Below are 13450 nucleotides of genomic sequence, written 5' to 3'. Positions count from 1 at the left end.
GGCAGGAAAATGGGTGTAAGGAGCATATCAGCCATGATCGAATGGTGGAGCAGACTCGATGGTCCGAATGGCCTCATTCTGCTCCTATATCTTATGAACTTTGAGTAGGAGGAAGATGGCTTGAAGAACATTGCAGCAGTTGGGTTTGGAGCAAATCAAAGGGTATCAAACGCTGGCATCTGTTGGAAAAGAGAAAAGGAAAGGGGGGGAGGAAGAAGAAAGAGGGCAAAAAGAGCAATGATATTTAATTTGTAATAAAAACAAACCATCATCTGAATCTTCCAATATGGAGATAGTTGTTGCTGAAGTATGGACTGGGGTTGCACGTTGTGACCAAATGTCGCAGCTGAGCTGGCTGTGTGGGAATTGCCTGGAAAGATGACATTACTAGCCACTCTGAATTAGCAGTGGAGAGTTTTCAGGAGCTGTCTCACTTGCCTGAATACTTACTTAGGAAACATTTGAGGAGTTAAAACCTGTTCTAAGCACCACTGAGCCCTACCTCCCACCAATAACAGCGGCATCACCACTCCCCCCACTCTCTCTCATGAGCCAACCTTAGCCCCATGATTCAAAGTCCCCTGGTCGTCTGATTCCCCAATTCTCCCAACCTCTCTAAAACTACTGTGGAACTGGCTGCCCATCCCACACTGGAACGAACAATTTACCGAACACCAAATTGCCCCACCAGTCAAATGTCCCAAGCGCCTACACTGATTTAATTCCCCATGCTCTCCTTCCCCCATATCCCTCCCACCATCACCAATACTTCCTAACACTGACTTCCTCAAATCCACACGGAGCCAACCAAAACCCTGATACTTATATTGACTCCCCAACCTGCCTTACACCCCACTCAAGTAACCCTCCAGACCTACACTAATCCCTCACCCGCTCCCTTACCTCACCACCGAGTAACACTCCATTCTCTCACTCACATTACATGCTATCCCATAACCCACTGGAGTACTGTATCCAATTCTAGTCACCCTGTTATAGGAAGGATATTATTAAACTGAAGTGGGTTCAGAAAAGATTTACCAGGATCTTGCTGGAAATGGAGGGATTGTGTTAGAAGGAGAGGCTGGATAAGCTAAGGCTTTTTTCACTAGAGCATAGGAGGTTGAGGGAATGACCTTATAGAGGTTTACAAAATCATGAGAGGCATGGATAAGGTGAATAACAATGGTCTTTTCCCGAAGGAAGCGGGGTTCAAACCCATGGGGCATAGGTGTAAGGTGAGAGGAGAAAGATTTAAAAAGGACATGAAGGGCAACCTTTTCATACAGAGAGTGTTTACTGTGTGGAATGACCTACCGGAGGAAGTGGTGGATGCAGGTACAGTTACACCATTTAAAAGACATTGGTCCCTTTATCCCCCACCCACCTGGCACCCTATCCCATATCCAGCTGGCACTCTATCCCATACCCACCTGGCACCCTGTCGCATACCCACCTGGCACCCTGTCGTATACCCACGTGGCACCTTATCCACCACCCACATGGCACCCTATTCCGTAACCCCTTGGCAGCATAACCCCTCACCCCAACCCCACCCACTAGTCAGAAGTAGGGATTCCTATCCGGATCAGAGGACTCAGGCTAACAAACACATATTTTGTGCATTTATTTTGCGGCATCTGTTATATCATTGATGAATGCTTCCTTCTCTTTTCTTTTGGACAGGTAATAAATTCATCAAGTATCTGCATAGGTATTGGGTTGTGTACAGCGTGTGATACATTCATAGCTCAGGTAGGTGCACTAACCCCAGGCCGGATAGTTGGAAGCAATGTGCTTTTTTTTCTCGTTCATTCACAGGTATTTAAAAGACATTTGGATGGGTATATGAATAGGAAGGGTTTGGAGGGATATGGGCCGGGTGCTGGCAGGTGGGACTAGATTGGGTTGGGATATCTGGTCGGCATGGACGAGATGGACCGAAAGGGTCTGTTTCCATGCTGTGCATCTCTTTTTTTAATAGGTATTTCTATTGAAAAAAGAAAATTTTTAATATGTTTTATAAAATTAAAGAAGTAATACAAACAAGTAAAAACGTCAATATTAAATTAAATAATAATAGGAAGAAATAAATAATGACCAAAAAAAACCAACTAACTACTAATATATCCTACAAACAACCAAAACATAAAATAGAATATCATACATTACTAGCAATAAACAACGAAATAATTAAATAACTAGATACATGCTCAAAATAGATTTACCTCAAGTCATAAAGAACCCGTATTTATACGGGATTCCTCCTCCCAGGGGTCCCTGAACCAGCCAGTTCAAAGGTCCTGGAGGGCTTTCAGCTACCCAATTCACTAAAATATTTTTCCTTGCAAAAAAGGAGAGGATGGTAAATAATTTCCTCCCGTGCACATCCAGGGAGGGAAAACCTGAAGAGCCCAAAAGCAGGGACACTGGATCCAATCGAACCTCTGTACCCAAGATCTCTGTCAAGGCATTTGCTACTCTATCCCAATACCTACGGATCTTATGGCTTTCACAATGCGTGAGAGTGCCAACTTCTATTTTACATTAGGACACATTGGGGATGCTCCTGCCTTGAATTTTGCAAGTCATTCAGGTGCCATATGAGCCCTGTGGAGTATCTTTAATTGAATAGCCTGAGTTCTGCTACAAACAGAGATCTTTCTGGCATTTCCCCAATGAGACTTCCAATCCTAATTCTTGATTCCAGGTTTTAAATAATCGTTCCATGTCCTTGGATATTTTATTATATACTGAGTGATAAAGAGTACTAACCGAAGGGGGCACCATCGGCCATAGCACTCTCGTTTCCCTATCCGATTTGTAGGGATTGACTATCGGTGTGGTCTTTTGTATAATGTCTCCTATTTGAAAATACCAAAAAAGGTCCCTGTTAGGCAGTCCAAACTTCTGGTGCAACTGCTCAAAGGACATCATAACCTCCCCATTGAACAGGTTTCCCAAGCAGGAGATACCTCTGGACTTCCAAGTTTTAAATGTAGCATCTGTAAGCCCTGGCTGGAATCCCAATAGGGGTTATAAGGGGAGGTGTTTTGCGGGTTACCTTAATCTTGTCGCATTATCCTCCAAGCTTTAATTGTATTTAATACAATAAAGTTTATACAATAGTCCATGATCGCTCTCATCTTGTCCATAAATAAAAGATTGATGAGGGGACATTTTGCTTGGGAGGTCTCCATATCTAACCAGACTGATTGTGGGTCACAAGAGACTCAGTCAGCTACATAACATAATAAGGACCTCAATTGGTACCTCCTGAAATCGGGAAAGTCCAGTCCTCCACTTGCTTGTGGGAGCTGCAGCTTTTCTAATTTGATAAGAGGCTGTTTATGATTCCAAATAAAGGAGCAGAGCCAGCCGTAGAGCTTATGCAACGCCTGTCTCGGCATCATCAAGGGGAGCATTCTTATCGGATATAGAAGACGAGGTAGGATATTCATCTTGACTAAGGCTACTCTGCCTAACCAGGATATTGGGAGATCTCCCCAGTGTTGAAGGTCCTGTCTTATTTTCTCTATTAAGTGCACAAAATTAGCTTTATACAGCTGACCAAATACTGGGGTGATAAAAATACCTAAGTACAGAAAACCTTTTAGTGACCACCAAAAGGGAAAGCAAGCTCCGTCCTTTAAATTGGATATACTGGCAACACCTCCCATCGGCATGGCCTCAGATTTCACAAAATTGATTTTATAGCCTGAGAACATCCCAAATAAATTGATCACTTGGATTAGACGGGGCATGGATATCAAAGGATCACTTAAGAAAAGGAGGACATCATCCGCATAGAGAGTGATTTTATGTTTGCCCGATCAAACCCTCAGAGCCTTTATGTTAGCTTCTGCTAATGGTTCAATCACTAGCGTGAATAATAGTGGTGAAAGAGGACATCCCTGATGATAACCCCTGCCAACACTAAAGCTATCCGAGCTTAAACCACTGGTGATCACCACTGCTTTGGGATCATTATATAATACTGAAACCCGTTTAGTAAATATCTCTCCGACACGAACCTTTCCAGTGTAAAAAAGAGATAAGGCTGTTCCACCTGATCAAATGCCTTCTCTGCGTCCAAGGAGACAGCTAGACCCGGTATTGTTCCCTGTTGACAGGCCTGTATCATATTTAAGACCCTTCTAATATTATTAGTTGACCTGTGGCCCTTTATAAACCCTGTCTGGTCCTCTTTTATGATGTATAGTAAGATCCTCTCCAGTCTTAATGCTAACATTTCAGAAAGAATTTTGAAATCCACATTTAACAAGGATATGGATCTATATGATGAGCAATCTTCTGCGGCCTTTCCCGTTTTAAGAATAAGAGAGATGTTTGCTTCGCTCAATGAAGGCAGGAGGCAGCCCTGATTGTGTGAATAATTATACATATTTATGAGTGTCCCGGCCAGTTCTGCTATAAATTCTTTATAGAACTCAACCGTCTGGCACAGGCGCTTTGCCACTCTGAAGCTGCCTAACCGCGTCCTGTACTTCCTGGGTTGTCAATGGGACATTCAAGATCGACACCTGTTCCGAGGTTAAGCCCGGAAGGGCCAAATTTTTAAAGAAGGATTCCATCTTCCCAGATCTATCCTCACAATAGAACTTTTTAAAGGCTGTATTGATCCTTTTACGAACACAAGTCAAGGTAGCAGCACTTTCTCTAATGGATATAATGGCTTGGGGAGCCTTTTTCTTTCTGGCAAGGTACGCTAGATATCTGCCAGGTTTGTCACCATATTCAAATAATCTCTGCTTTGCGAATAATATTTCCTTCATTGCTGTTTGGGTAAGTGCGGTATTCAAGGCTGACCTAAGGGCTGTGACCCGCTGTAGTTTAGTAATGGAGGGCCTGTCAACGTACACTGTCTCAGCCGCCTTCAGGTGAGCCTCGAGCAGGCGCTATTTCTCTCCCTTTTGTCTTTTCCGGGTCACAGAATATGAGATGACCAAGCCTCACGCATATGCCTTTGTGGTCTCCCACATCATCGAAGGGTTACTAGCCATACCTGAATTAATTTCCCAGAAGGTTTTGAATTCCTACAAAAAATACTTTATGAATTTGCTATCCTTCAATAAGAAGGGATCCATGCGCCAATGTCGGGGGCCTATCCCATCATCCCTAATCTTGACTTCCATATATACTGCGGCATGATCAGAAATAGCTATATTACCTATTTTACATCACAGTATCAAATTCAGAAGAGTCGAGGGGGCAAAAGACATATCAATTCTAGTATGGCACTTGTGTGGGTTAGAGTAGAAAGTAAAGTCTCTGCCCTGGGGATGAAGGCACCTCCACACATCTACTAGCGCTAAATCCTTATTCAGATCTGCCAATTGTCTAGATCTCTGAGATACACCTGTAGTGCTCTATCTGTCTCAGGGTCCACAAAACAGTTAAAATCTCCTCCTATAATTGTATGGCGGACTCAAAAGCCATCAACTTAGAAAGCGCTTCCGTTACAAATTTAAAGGGATGCGCCAGGTGGGGGGCAATAAAGATTCAAAATTCCATATTCCTCTCCGTATAGAACATAGAACATTACAGTGCAGTACAGGCCCTTCGGCCCTCGATGTTGCGCCGACCTGTCATACCAATCTGAAGCCCATCTAACCTACACTATTCCATGTACGTCCATATGCCTGTCCAATGACGACTTAAATGCACTTAAACTTGGCGAATCTACTACCGTTGCAGGCAAAGCATTCCATACCCTTACTACTCTCTGAGTAAAGAAACTACCTCTGACATCTGTCTTATACCTATCTCCCCTCACTTTAAAGCTATGCCCCCTTGTGCACGCCGTCACCATTCTTGGAAAAAGGCTCTCCCTGTCCACCCTATCTAACTCTCTGATTATCTTTTATGTCTCTATTAAGTCACCTCTCAACCTTCTGCTCTCTAACGAGAACAGCCTCAAGGCCCTCAACCTTTCCTCGTAAGACCTTCCCTCCATCCCAGGCAACATCCTAGTAAATCTCCTCTGCACCCTTTCCAAAGCTTCCACATCCATCTGATAATGCGGTGACCAGAACTGTACACAATACTCCAAGTGCAGCTGCACTAGAGTTTTGTACAGCTGTAGCATAACCTCATGGTTCCAGAACTCGATCCCTCTATTAATAAAAGCTAAAACACTGTATGCCTTCTTAACAACCCTGTCAACCTGGGTGACAACTTTCAAGGATCTGTGCACCTGGACACTGAGATCTTTCTGCTCATCTACACTACCAAGAATCTTACCATCAGCTCAGTACTTCGCATTCTGGTTACTCCAACCAAAGTGAATCACCTCACACTTGTCCGCATTAAACTCCATTTGCCACCTCTCAGCCCAACTCTGCAGCTTATCTATGTCTCTCTGTAACCTACAACATCCTTCGTCACTATCCACAACTCCACCGACCTTACATTAGGGCTTTGATCAATATATACCGTCCAGACTCATCTTTTATCTGCCTTAACATTTGGAAAGGAAGAATGGCTACTCCCCTACTTTTTGAACTGAAAGATGAGAAAAAAGCCTGATCAAATCCACCCTGTTGTAGCTTTAAATGTTCTTTGACAAGTTGATGTGTCTCCTGTAAGAGAGCTACATCAACCCTTTCTTTTTTGAAGTTTGATAATATCTTCTTCCTTGTGATTGGTGAATTGCTCCCCTTGACATTCCAGGTGCACCACCTAAGTGAATGGCTAGCCATGATCATCCAGGCAAGCCCGAGATCCCCCAGGAGAAAGAACCCCACTCAGAAAACCTTGAATAAAGACCATGGAAAATTCACAAATACAACAATTCTTTAAAACATTTAAACCAACACAATTAAAAACTATTCCTCAGTAAAAAAAAACGCAAAACATATTTGAAAGGAGACTTTCCCCCTTGCTCCCAGGGCCACAATGACCTATCGATAACCCCACCATAACCTCTCCTAGCTAGGGCCCTGCCCTTGGTCGAGGCATTATAAAGTGGAGTATACAAATTCAAGTATTTTATAAAACCAGAGTTAGAAGTGAGACACACACACACACAGACACACACAGACACACACACACATCTGGGTGTGTTTAGCAAACATAGTACAAAATAGGAATATATAAAATTACAAAATTACATTCCCGGCGAGTATTAGGCAACTAAGTAAAATGAGAAAAGAGGAAAACCCCGCTCTTAAGAAAAGGGCAAGACAAAACAACGCCCTCTCGCCCACAAATTGAGTAAGCCATGCAAACTATAAAAAGGAAACCAAAGGGTGAGTAAGGAGCAAGCCCACCCCCCCACCCCGAAGGGAAGATGAGTGGAAGAAGGATGAAAAAAAAAAGAATAAAAAGGGGGGTAAACAAAGGGGGTCGTTATCTATTCGGTTCGAGTCCCGCAGTCTCTAATGAAGAGAGTCCAAGAAATCTTTTGCTTTTTCTGGCGACCTAAAGTTGTATACGGATCCTCCATGGCTGAAGCGCAGCGTTGCCGGGTAACGCATGGAGTATTGAATATTTAGGTCTATCAGATGCTTCTTCGCCTCATTGAATGCCCTCCTCTTGGGGACCACGGCTGGAGAGAAGTCCTGGAATAACATTATTCTGGAACCCTCGTGCATCATGGCCTGGGGGATCCTTCCCCAAGACTCTGGAGGCTTCCAGGAGCATTTGTTTCTCTTTTATCATGGGAGTCGGATTAGAACCGGGTGGGGACGCTGGTCCGACCCAGGCCTGCGTACAGCAACCCGGCAGGCCCACTCCACCCGCAACCGGCCCCGACTCCAACTTCAATAATTGTGAGAGCCATCGCTCCAAAAAGTCTACAAGCTGGCCTCCCTCTTCCCGTTCGGGAAGGCCCAGCAACTGAATATTTTTTCCGATAGCCCGATTGTCGAGGTTGTTGATGCACACCTCCAGGGTCCAGATTCGCTGCTCGAGAGCCTGGGCCTGACCCACGGACAACTCGGCAGCCGTCTCCGTGGCCGCGGCATGTTGCTCCGACCCTCCGACACACTGCTGGAGTTTTTCAATCTCTCGGTCATGCTTCTGCAGCATCACCAAGATCGACTCCTGCCTGGGACTAGGCCTCCTCAATAAAAGCATCGATCTTCTCTTGAAGTTTGGTGATCCTGAAGATCAGGCTCAACTCTGCAGGTAAGTTCCCCGAGGCGGCCGCGGACGTCTCTGCTGCTGATGGAGGGGGTGGGGGAGGGGTCCCTGTCTGTGTGAGTTGCGGGTGTCTTTGCCCTTGGTCGTTTTAAAAGCAACACCAAATTATCCAAGTTTGATGTAAGTTGACTGACTACACTGGGCAAAAGCTATCTTAAATGATTTAAAGGGTGAGGTGAAGGCGGGTGCCCCACTTTGCTTGAGTCTTAGGCAGAGCACTACAGACTCAGACTTGCTGGGTCACTGCCATCTTGAATCTCCCTCATGCTGTACATCTCTATGAGTCTAATTGGATGGGTATGAGCATCACTGGGGTGGGCCAGCACTTATTACCCATTGCTAGTTGTCCTTAATAGAGCAAAAAATATTAATTTGAGAAGAATAAATGTTTGCAATGCGGGCATTGGGAAATATTATCCTCTGTATGAATTTAAGTCACACAGACCAGATACATTCTCAGGTTGTCCCATATAGCTGATTTCAGTGAGTGCATGGTTGGCACAATTGCCTTAACACTCAGGAGCTGTGAGTAGGAAAATGATGCAGTGATGCTGAACATATTGCTCAGACCTTTCAATATAGGAGTTGGGACAGCATGCTGGTCAAGCTAGACTGATGAAATAGTTTTATCCTTCCAAACTTATTTATCATTTTTCTTCACTTTCTTTGCGTTTTCTTTCCACTGAGCTGTTAGTAAAATGGTTCGCATCCACTTTGTGTTGTTTAGTGATCTGAATTAACCTGGCATGTTAATAGTTGAATGAAAATGGCACCTAATCATAATGACTTCAGCTAAGTGACATAGATGCTTTAATATTGGAAATGTTTCATCTGTTGTTGCAGTTCATTCTTAAGGAGAAAAATGGTGTCCACTGTGGAGTGATATGGTCAATATCTATAAAACTATCTTTAATTTTTGTCCTGTTTTCCAGACGTATGGCAGTAAGAACCTGAAGCGAATTGGAGTGATTCTCCAAAGAGGGATTCTCATTCTTCTGATCGCCTGCTTCCCCTGCTGGGCTCTCTTCATTAACATTGAACACATTTTATTGGCTTTCAAACAGTCTCCTGCAGTAGCCAAGTGAGAACCTTCTTTGTTTTTAATGACAGAAGTAAATAAAATGTTGGTGGTTGAGTGAAAGAGAGAAGACTCTCCTTTCATTCAGTGTTGGAGTATGTTATAAACACAATGTTTGGATAAAGTTTCCACATTGCATCTTTATATATACTGAGGAGTTAATCTCAACTGGATGACTGTCAATAGAGAGAGAACTAATGAACTGATAAGTCAGCCATCTTGCAGGGAACACCACCCTGGCATCCATCTTAAGGTCCGTATTAATATGCAATAGCAATGGGTCACATCGTGTCTGCATTGTTAGCATGATGGAGTGGATCAACTTAAAATTCAGAAGGGACATAGTTAATGGAGCAAAGTGAAGGAGAAAAGAAATAAAAAACTTGACAAATGAGATATACTGGTCCAACTGGTCTGTGAAAGGAAAACAAAGCACATTAATTCATAAGGAGCTGGGACACTGAAGAGCTGGAAACCAATTGGCTCTCACTTTTCCAGACAACAGTAAGAGTTTCTATCTGGTCTAGAGGAAACAGAAATAGCAATCGACCAGACAGGATAAAATGTTAAGAAAGCTTTCCTCCCCGATCTATATGATGTGGAGAATGAAACCTCTGGGAGGTGCCATTGAATCTCCAGTTTGGCTTACCTTCTGTAAAGCCTTAGTATACAAGGTCTTGACCTGCACCCTGTGCTCCACCTGTGACCTGTTAATGGTGGGTTCTGGATGTACTCACTCAGGCACATCTATAAACTACCCTGTAATGACAGATGAGAGGCGTGCCAGTGTTCTTGCAATAGACAAAGGGCAGGAACTCTGCAAGAATGCCATAAACAGACATGTAAAAGACATTAAAAGACAGGTACATGAATAGGAAAGGTTTAGGGGGATATGGTCCAAACTCAGGCAAATGGGACTAGTACAGTTTGTGAAACCTGGTCAGCATGGATGAATTGGACTCAAGGGTCTGTTTCCGTGCTGTATATCTCTATGACTTTACAACTTGCCTTGCATATTTTGAAATGGAGAGCCAGTGCATTAATTTCCAAGTGTTGACATCTATTTTTCTTTCTGAGTGTTGTACCAGATCAGGCATGAAGGAAAACAGAGATGCCTGGAGTGACCATCTATGTGTTGTGTTCCTTTCTTTTTTTAAATTGCGTTTCCCATCAATATCTGTTTGAGATTATAAGGCCTAAGCACCTATCTCTATTGGCAAGGCTATATATGCTGGGACTTCACTGAGTTTGTTAGTCTTTGGTTACAGTGACAATGTTCAATGGGTTTTCATTTTGTTAACACCACCTTCACCTCTTCTTTAACAGGTTATCACAACTCTATGTGAAGATATTTATCCCTGGCCTCCCTGTAAGTAATTCATCAGACAGAAGATGACGGGGTGATAGATTAGCAGAGATCAAAGTGGGTGCCTCTCTGATGAACAGGCTAGATGATCCATTCATTCAGCCCTATTTACCAGATTGATTAGCCTAAAATCAAAATACATTAGGAATCATAGAATCTCTACAGTGTGGAAATAGGCCCTTTGGCCCAACAAGTCCACACCAACCCTCTGAAGAGTATCCCACCCAGACCCATTCCCCTGACTAATGCACCTGGCCTACACATCCCCAAACACTATGGGCAATTTATCATGGCCAATTCACCAAACCTGCACTCACGCAGACAAAGGGAGAATGTGCAAACTCCACACAGACAGTCGTCTGAGGCTGGAATTGAACTCAGGTTCCTAGTATTGTGAGGCAGCAGCACTAACCCCACTGAGCCACCGTGCCATGCCAACAGATCCTGGAATCTGCAATCAGAACAACAAAATGATGGAAATGATCTGTAGCACCACAGAATGCTGGAGAACACCAGCAGGTTAGCGATATCTGTGGAGAAAAAAGCAGAGTTAACATATCAAGTCCAGTTAGACCTGAGGAAGAGTCATACTGGACCTGAAACGCCATCTCTGTTTCTCTCTCCACAGATATTGTTGACCTGCTGAGTTTCTCCAGTGCTGTCTGTGTTCATTTCAGATTTCCAGCATCTGCAGCATTTTGCCTTTATTGCATTCACTGTGCAGGTCAGGCAGAGAGAAACAAAACTGATGGCACAAACATCTCGTGAAGCCTCTGTTTCCACCAGGCACCATGTTTGGCCAGCGTGAGGGAGGCTCCAGGTATGATTCACATGTGAGAGAAACCCAAGATCAACAGGATCATTTGATCCCTGAGTTCAAACAAGTTCCATTGTCACTGTGGCAATATATTAATCTGCATTGTAAGTGTCTCACCATTACAGAGGAGACATAACTGCTCACAAAGGATCGATAAGGTCTGCATTAATGTCAAGCTGTGAACTTATGTAAATTCTTAACTTGAATAATAACAGGAATGAGGGATTTTATACTCAAAGAAAGATTGGAGAAACTCCTGGGAGCAAAGAAGATGAAGAGGTGACCTTATTGACATGTTCAAATTTATGTCCAATTTTGACAGGGTAAAGGAGGATATTCTGTTTCCACCAGTAACTAGGGATCATAATTTAAGGGTCATCAGCAAGAGGGTTAGGAGTGATGTAAGGAGAAACCTTTTCACCCAGAGTTGTTGTGCTTGATGCCTTGGGGAGTGATTGAGGCGGTTACCAGAGAAGGATTCAAAAGAGAATGGGACGTATACTTGGTGATGGTCAGTTTAGAGGTCTGCAGAGATAGGGCTTGAGAGTGGGGCTACTTGGCTCCCTGTTTTGGGAGCTGGCACAGATGCAATGGGCTGAACTACCCCCTTCTGGACTGTAACATTCGATAATATTGACAAACAGCCTGTGCTACTGCCAATTGAAAATCTCAGGCTGTGAAGATAGTTCCATCTGCATATTGAGTTAAAAAAAATAACCTGCCTCAGTCAGTGAGAAATGAAAAAAAATTATAATACCTTCAAGGGGCTACCATTATATCATTAGTAATAGTCATTTGCTTTCCACAATCTACAATTATCCCTGCAGGGTTTTGTTTTTAGAGTAGTGCAACAAATTAATAACTTTTATGATAACTGTTAGGATGCATCATCAGTGAAGTCAGATTACGTACAATCTGAACCTGAAAAATGTTTAGCATGATGTCTAGCTCTTTCCTTTTAAAGATGTTCAACCCCCGTCATAGTAATCATGTAGTAAGTTTACAGACTGATTGACAGCTCAAAGAGGTTATTAAAGCATTGTCTGTCTTAAATGTTAAGATTATAATGACAAGTACTTCATTTCTCTTATGATGGATTAATAATTTGATGAGCCTAATGGGCTTTCAGGAGTGTGAGCATTTTTCCAATTACAGCGAAAACTGAGTATTTTTGTCAGAGAGACAAGCTGGATGGAGTTGTAGATGTGCTTATGCATTGCGGAGTAGCACTGGGAGCTGCATACGCAGCATGGACAGGGTGGAGGGAACAGACTTCCAGTAAATTATTTCATTTGTGGAATGTTGCTTGGACATATTTCTAATTGTGTCTCCTCAGCTATGTCAGTGCTGTGTGTTCCGGTCCCTTGAAAACCCCTACTCTGTGACACTCTGGTATCCCTTGAGACCTCCTCTTCCATCCAAACTCTTGGCCCTAACCTGCGCCCGCCCCAACCGCCAACCAATCCCAGTTTACAATCTCAAAGTCCACCCCCAATCAATGAATTTCCCGCATTGCTCCCACTCCTCAGCTAAAGTGTCCATTATTTTCCTCTCACGATAAAAGTCCACTTGTTTGTGACCTTTCCTCACAACTGTTCTGCACCGTGCACATGAGGTTTAGTCTAAATTTGTCTGGTATGGGAACAAAACTCACAATCTTGTCCCTCCTGTGAACTAAGCTTTGGCTAGCGCGTTAAGCTTGAACCATATCGAACCTGCTAAAAATAATCTGAGGTTAGGTTGAAGCACAAAGGGTTGGCTGAAATCCTGAAAGAATGACTGAATATCACTTTCTTTTCCAGCTCATTAATGATTGACATACTATCTGCCATTGTTTCCAATATTGTTTCTTAGGCAGCGTTTCTCTACCAGTTGGAGATCAGATACCTGCAGAATCAGGTAATGTCACTGAATGTTGGAGTCTGAAAGAAATAATTGAAAAGAAATTATTTCAGTATGATACACTTGGGAGCTGTCAGTTTCATATGAATTGAATTGAATTGAATTGAATTTACTGTCACAT

The 13450-nt window shown here is 43.2% G+C and overlaps 2 protein-coding genes across 2 annotated transcripts in view; both read left to right on the top strand.

Moving 5' to 3' along the window:
- The window catches only part of LOC122563931 (multidrug and toxin extrusion protein 1-like), a 192997-nt gene that overhangs the window by 84555 nt on the left and 94992 nt on the right, over positions 1–13450 (top strand). The gene's annotated exons all lie outside the window — the stretch shown is intronic.
- The window catches only part of LOC122563933 (multidrug and toxin extrusion protein 1-like), a 41849-nt gene that overhangs the window by 17737 nt on the left and 10662 nt on the right, over positions 1–13450 (top strand). The window contains exons 3-6 of the mRNA XM_043718203.1: positions 1687–1755; positions 9099–9247; positions 10571–10617; positions 13286–13326. Coding sequence (XP_043574138.1) covers positions 1687–1755; positions 9099–9247; positions 10571–10617; positions 13286–13326 — 306 coding nt within the window. The remainder of the gene's footprint in view (positions 1–1686; positions 1756–9098; positions 9248–10570; positions 10618–13285; positions 13327–13450) is intronic.

The sequence above is a fragment of the Chiloscyllium plagiosum genome, chromosome 28 (genome assembly GCF_004010195.1).
Source record: "Chiloscyllium plagiosum isolate BGI_BamShark_2017 chromosome 28, ASM401019v2, whole genome shotgun sequence".
NCBI lineage: Eukaryota > Metazoa > Chordata > Chondrichthyes > Orectolobiformes > Hemiscylliidae > Chiloscyllium > Chiloscyllium plagiosum.
Note: the sequence above shows the minus strand (reverse complement) of the source record. Positions and strands in the feature narration are given on the sequence as shown.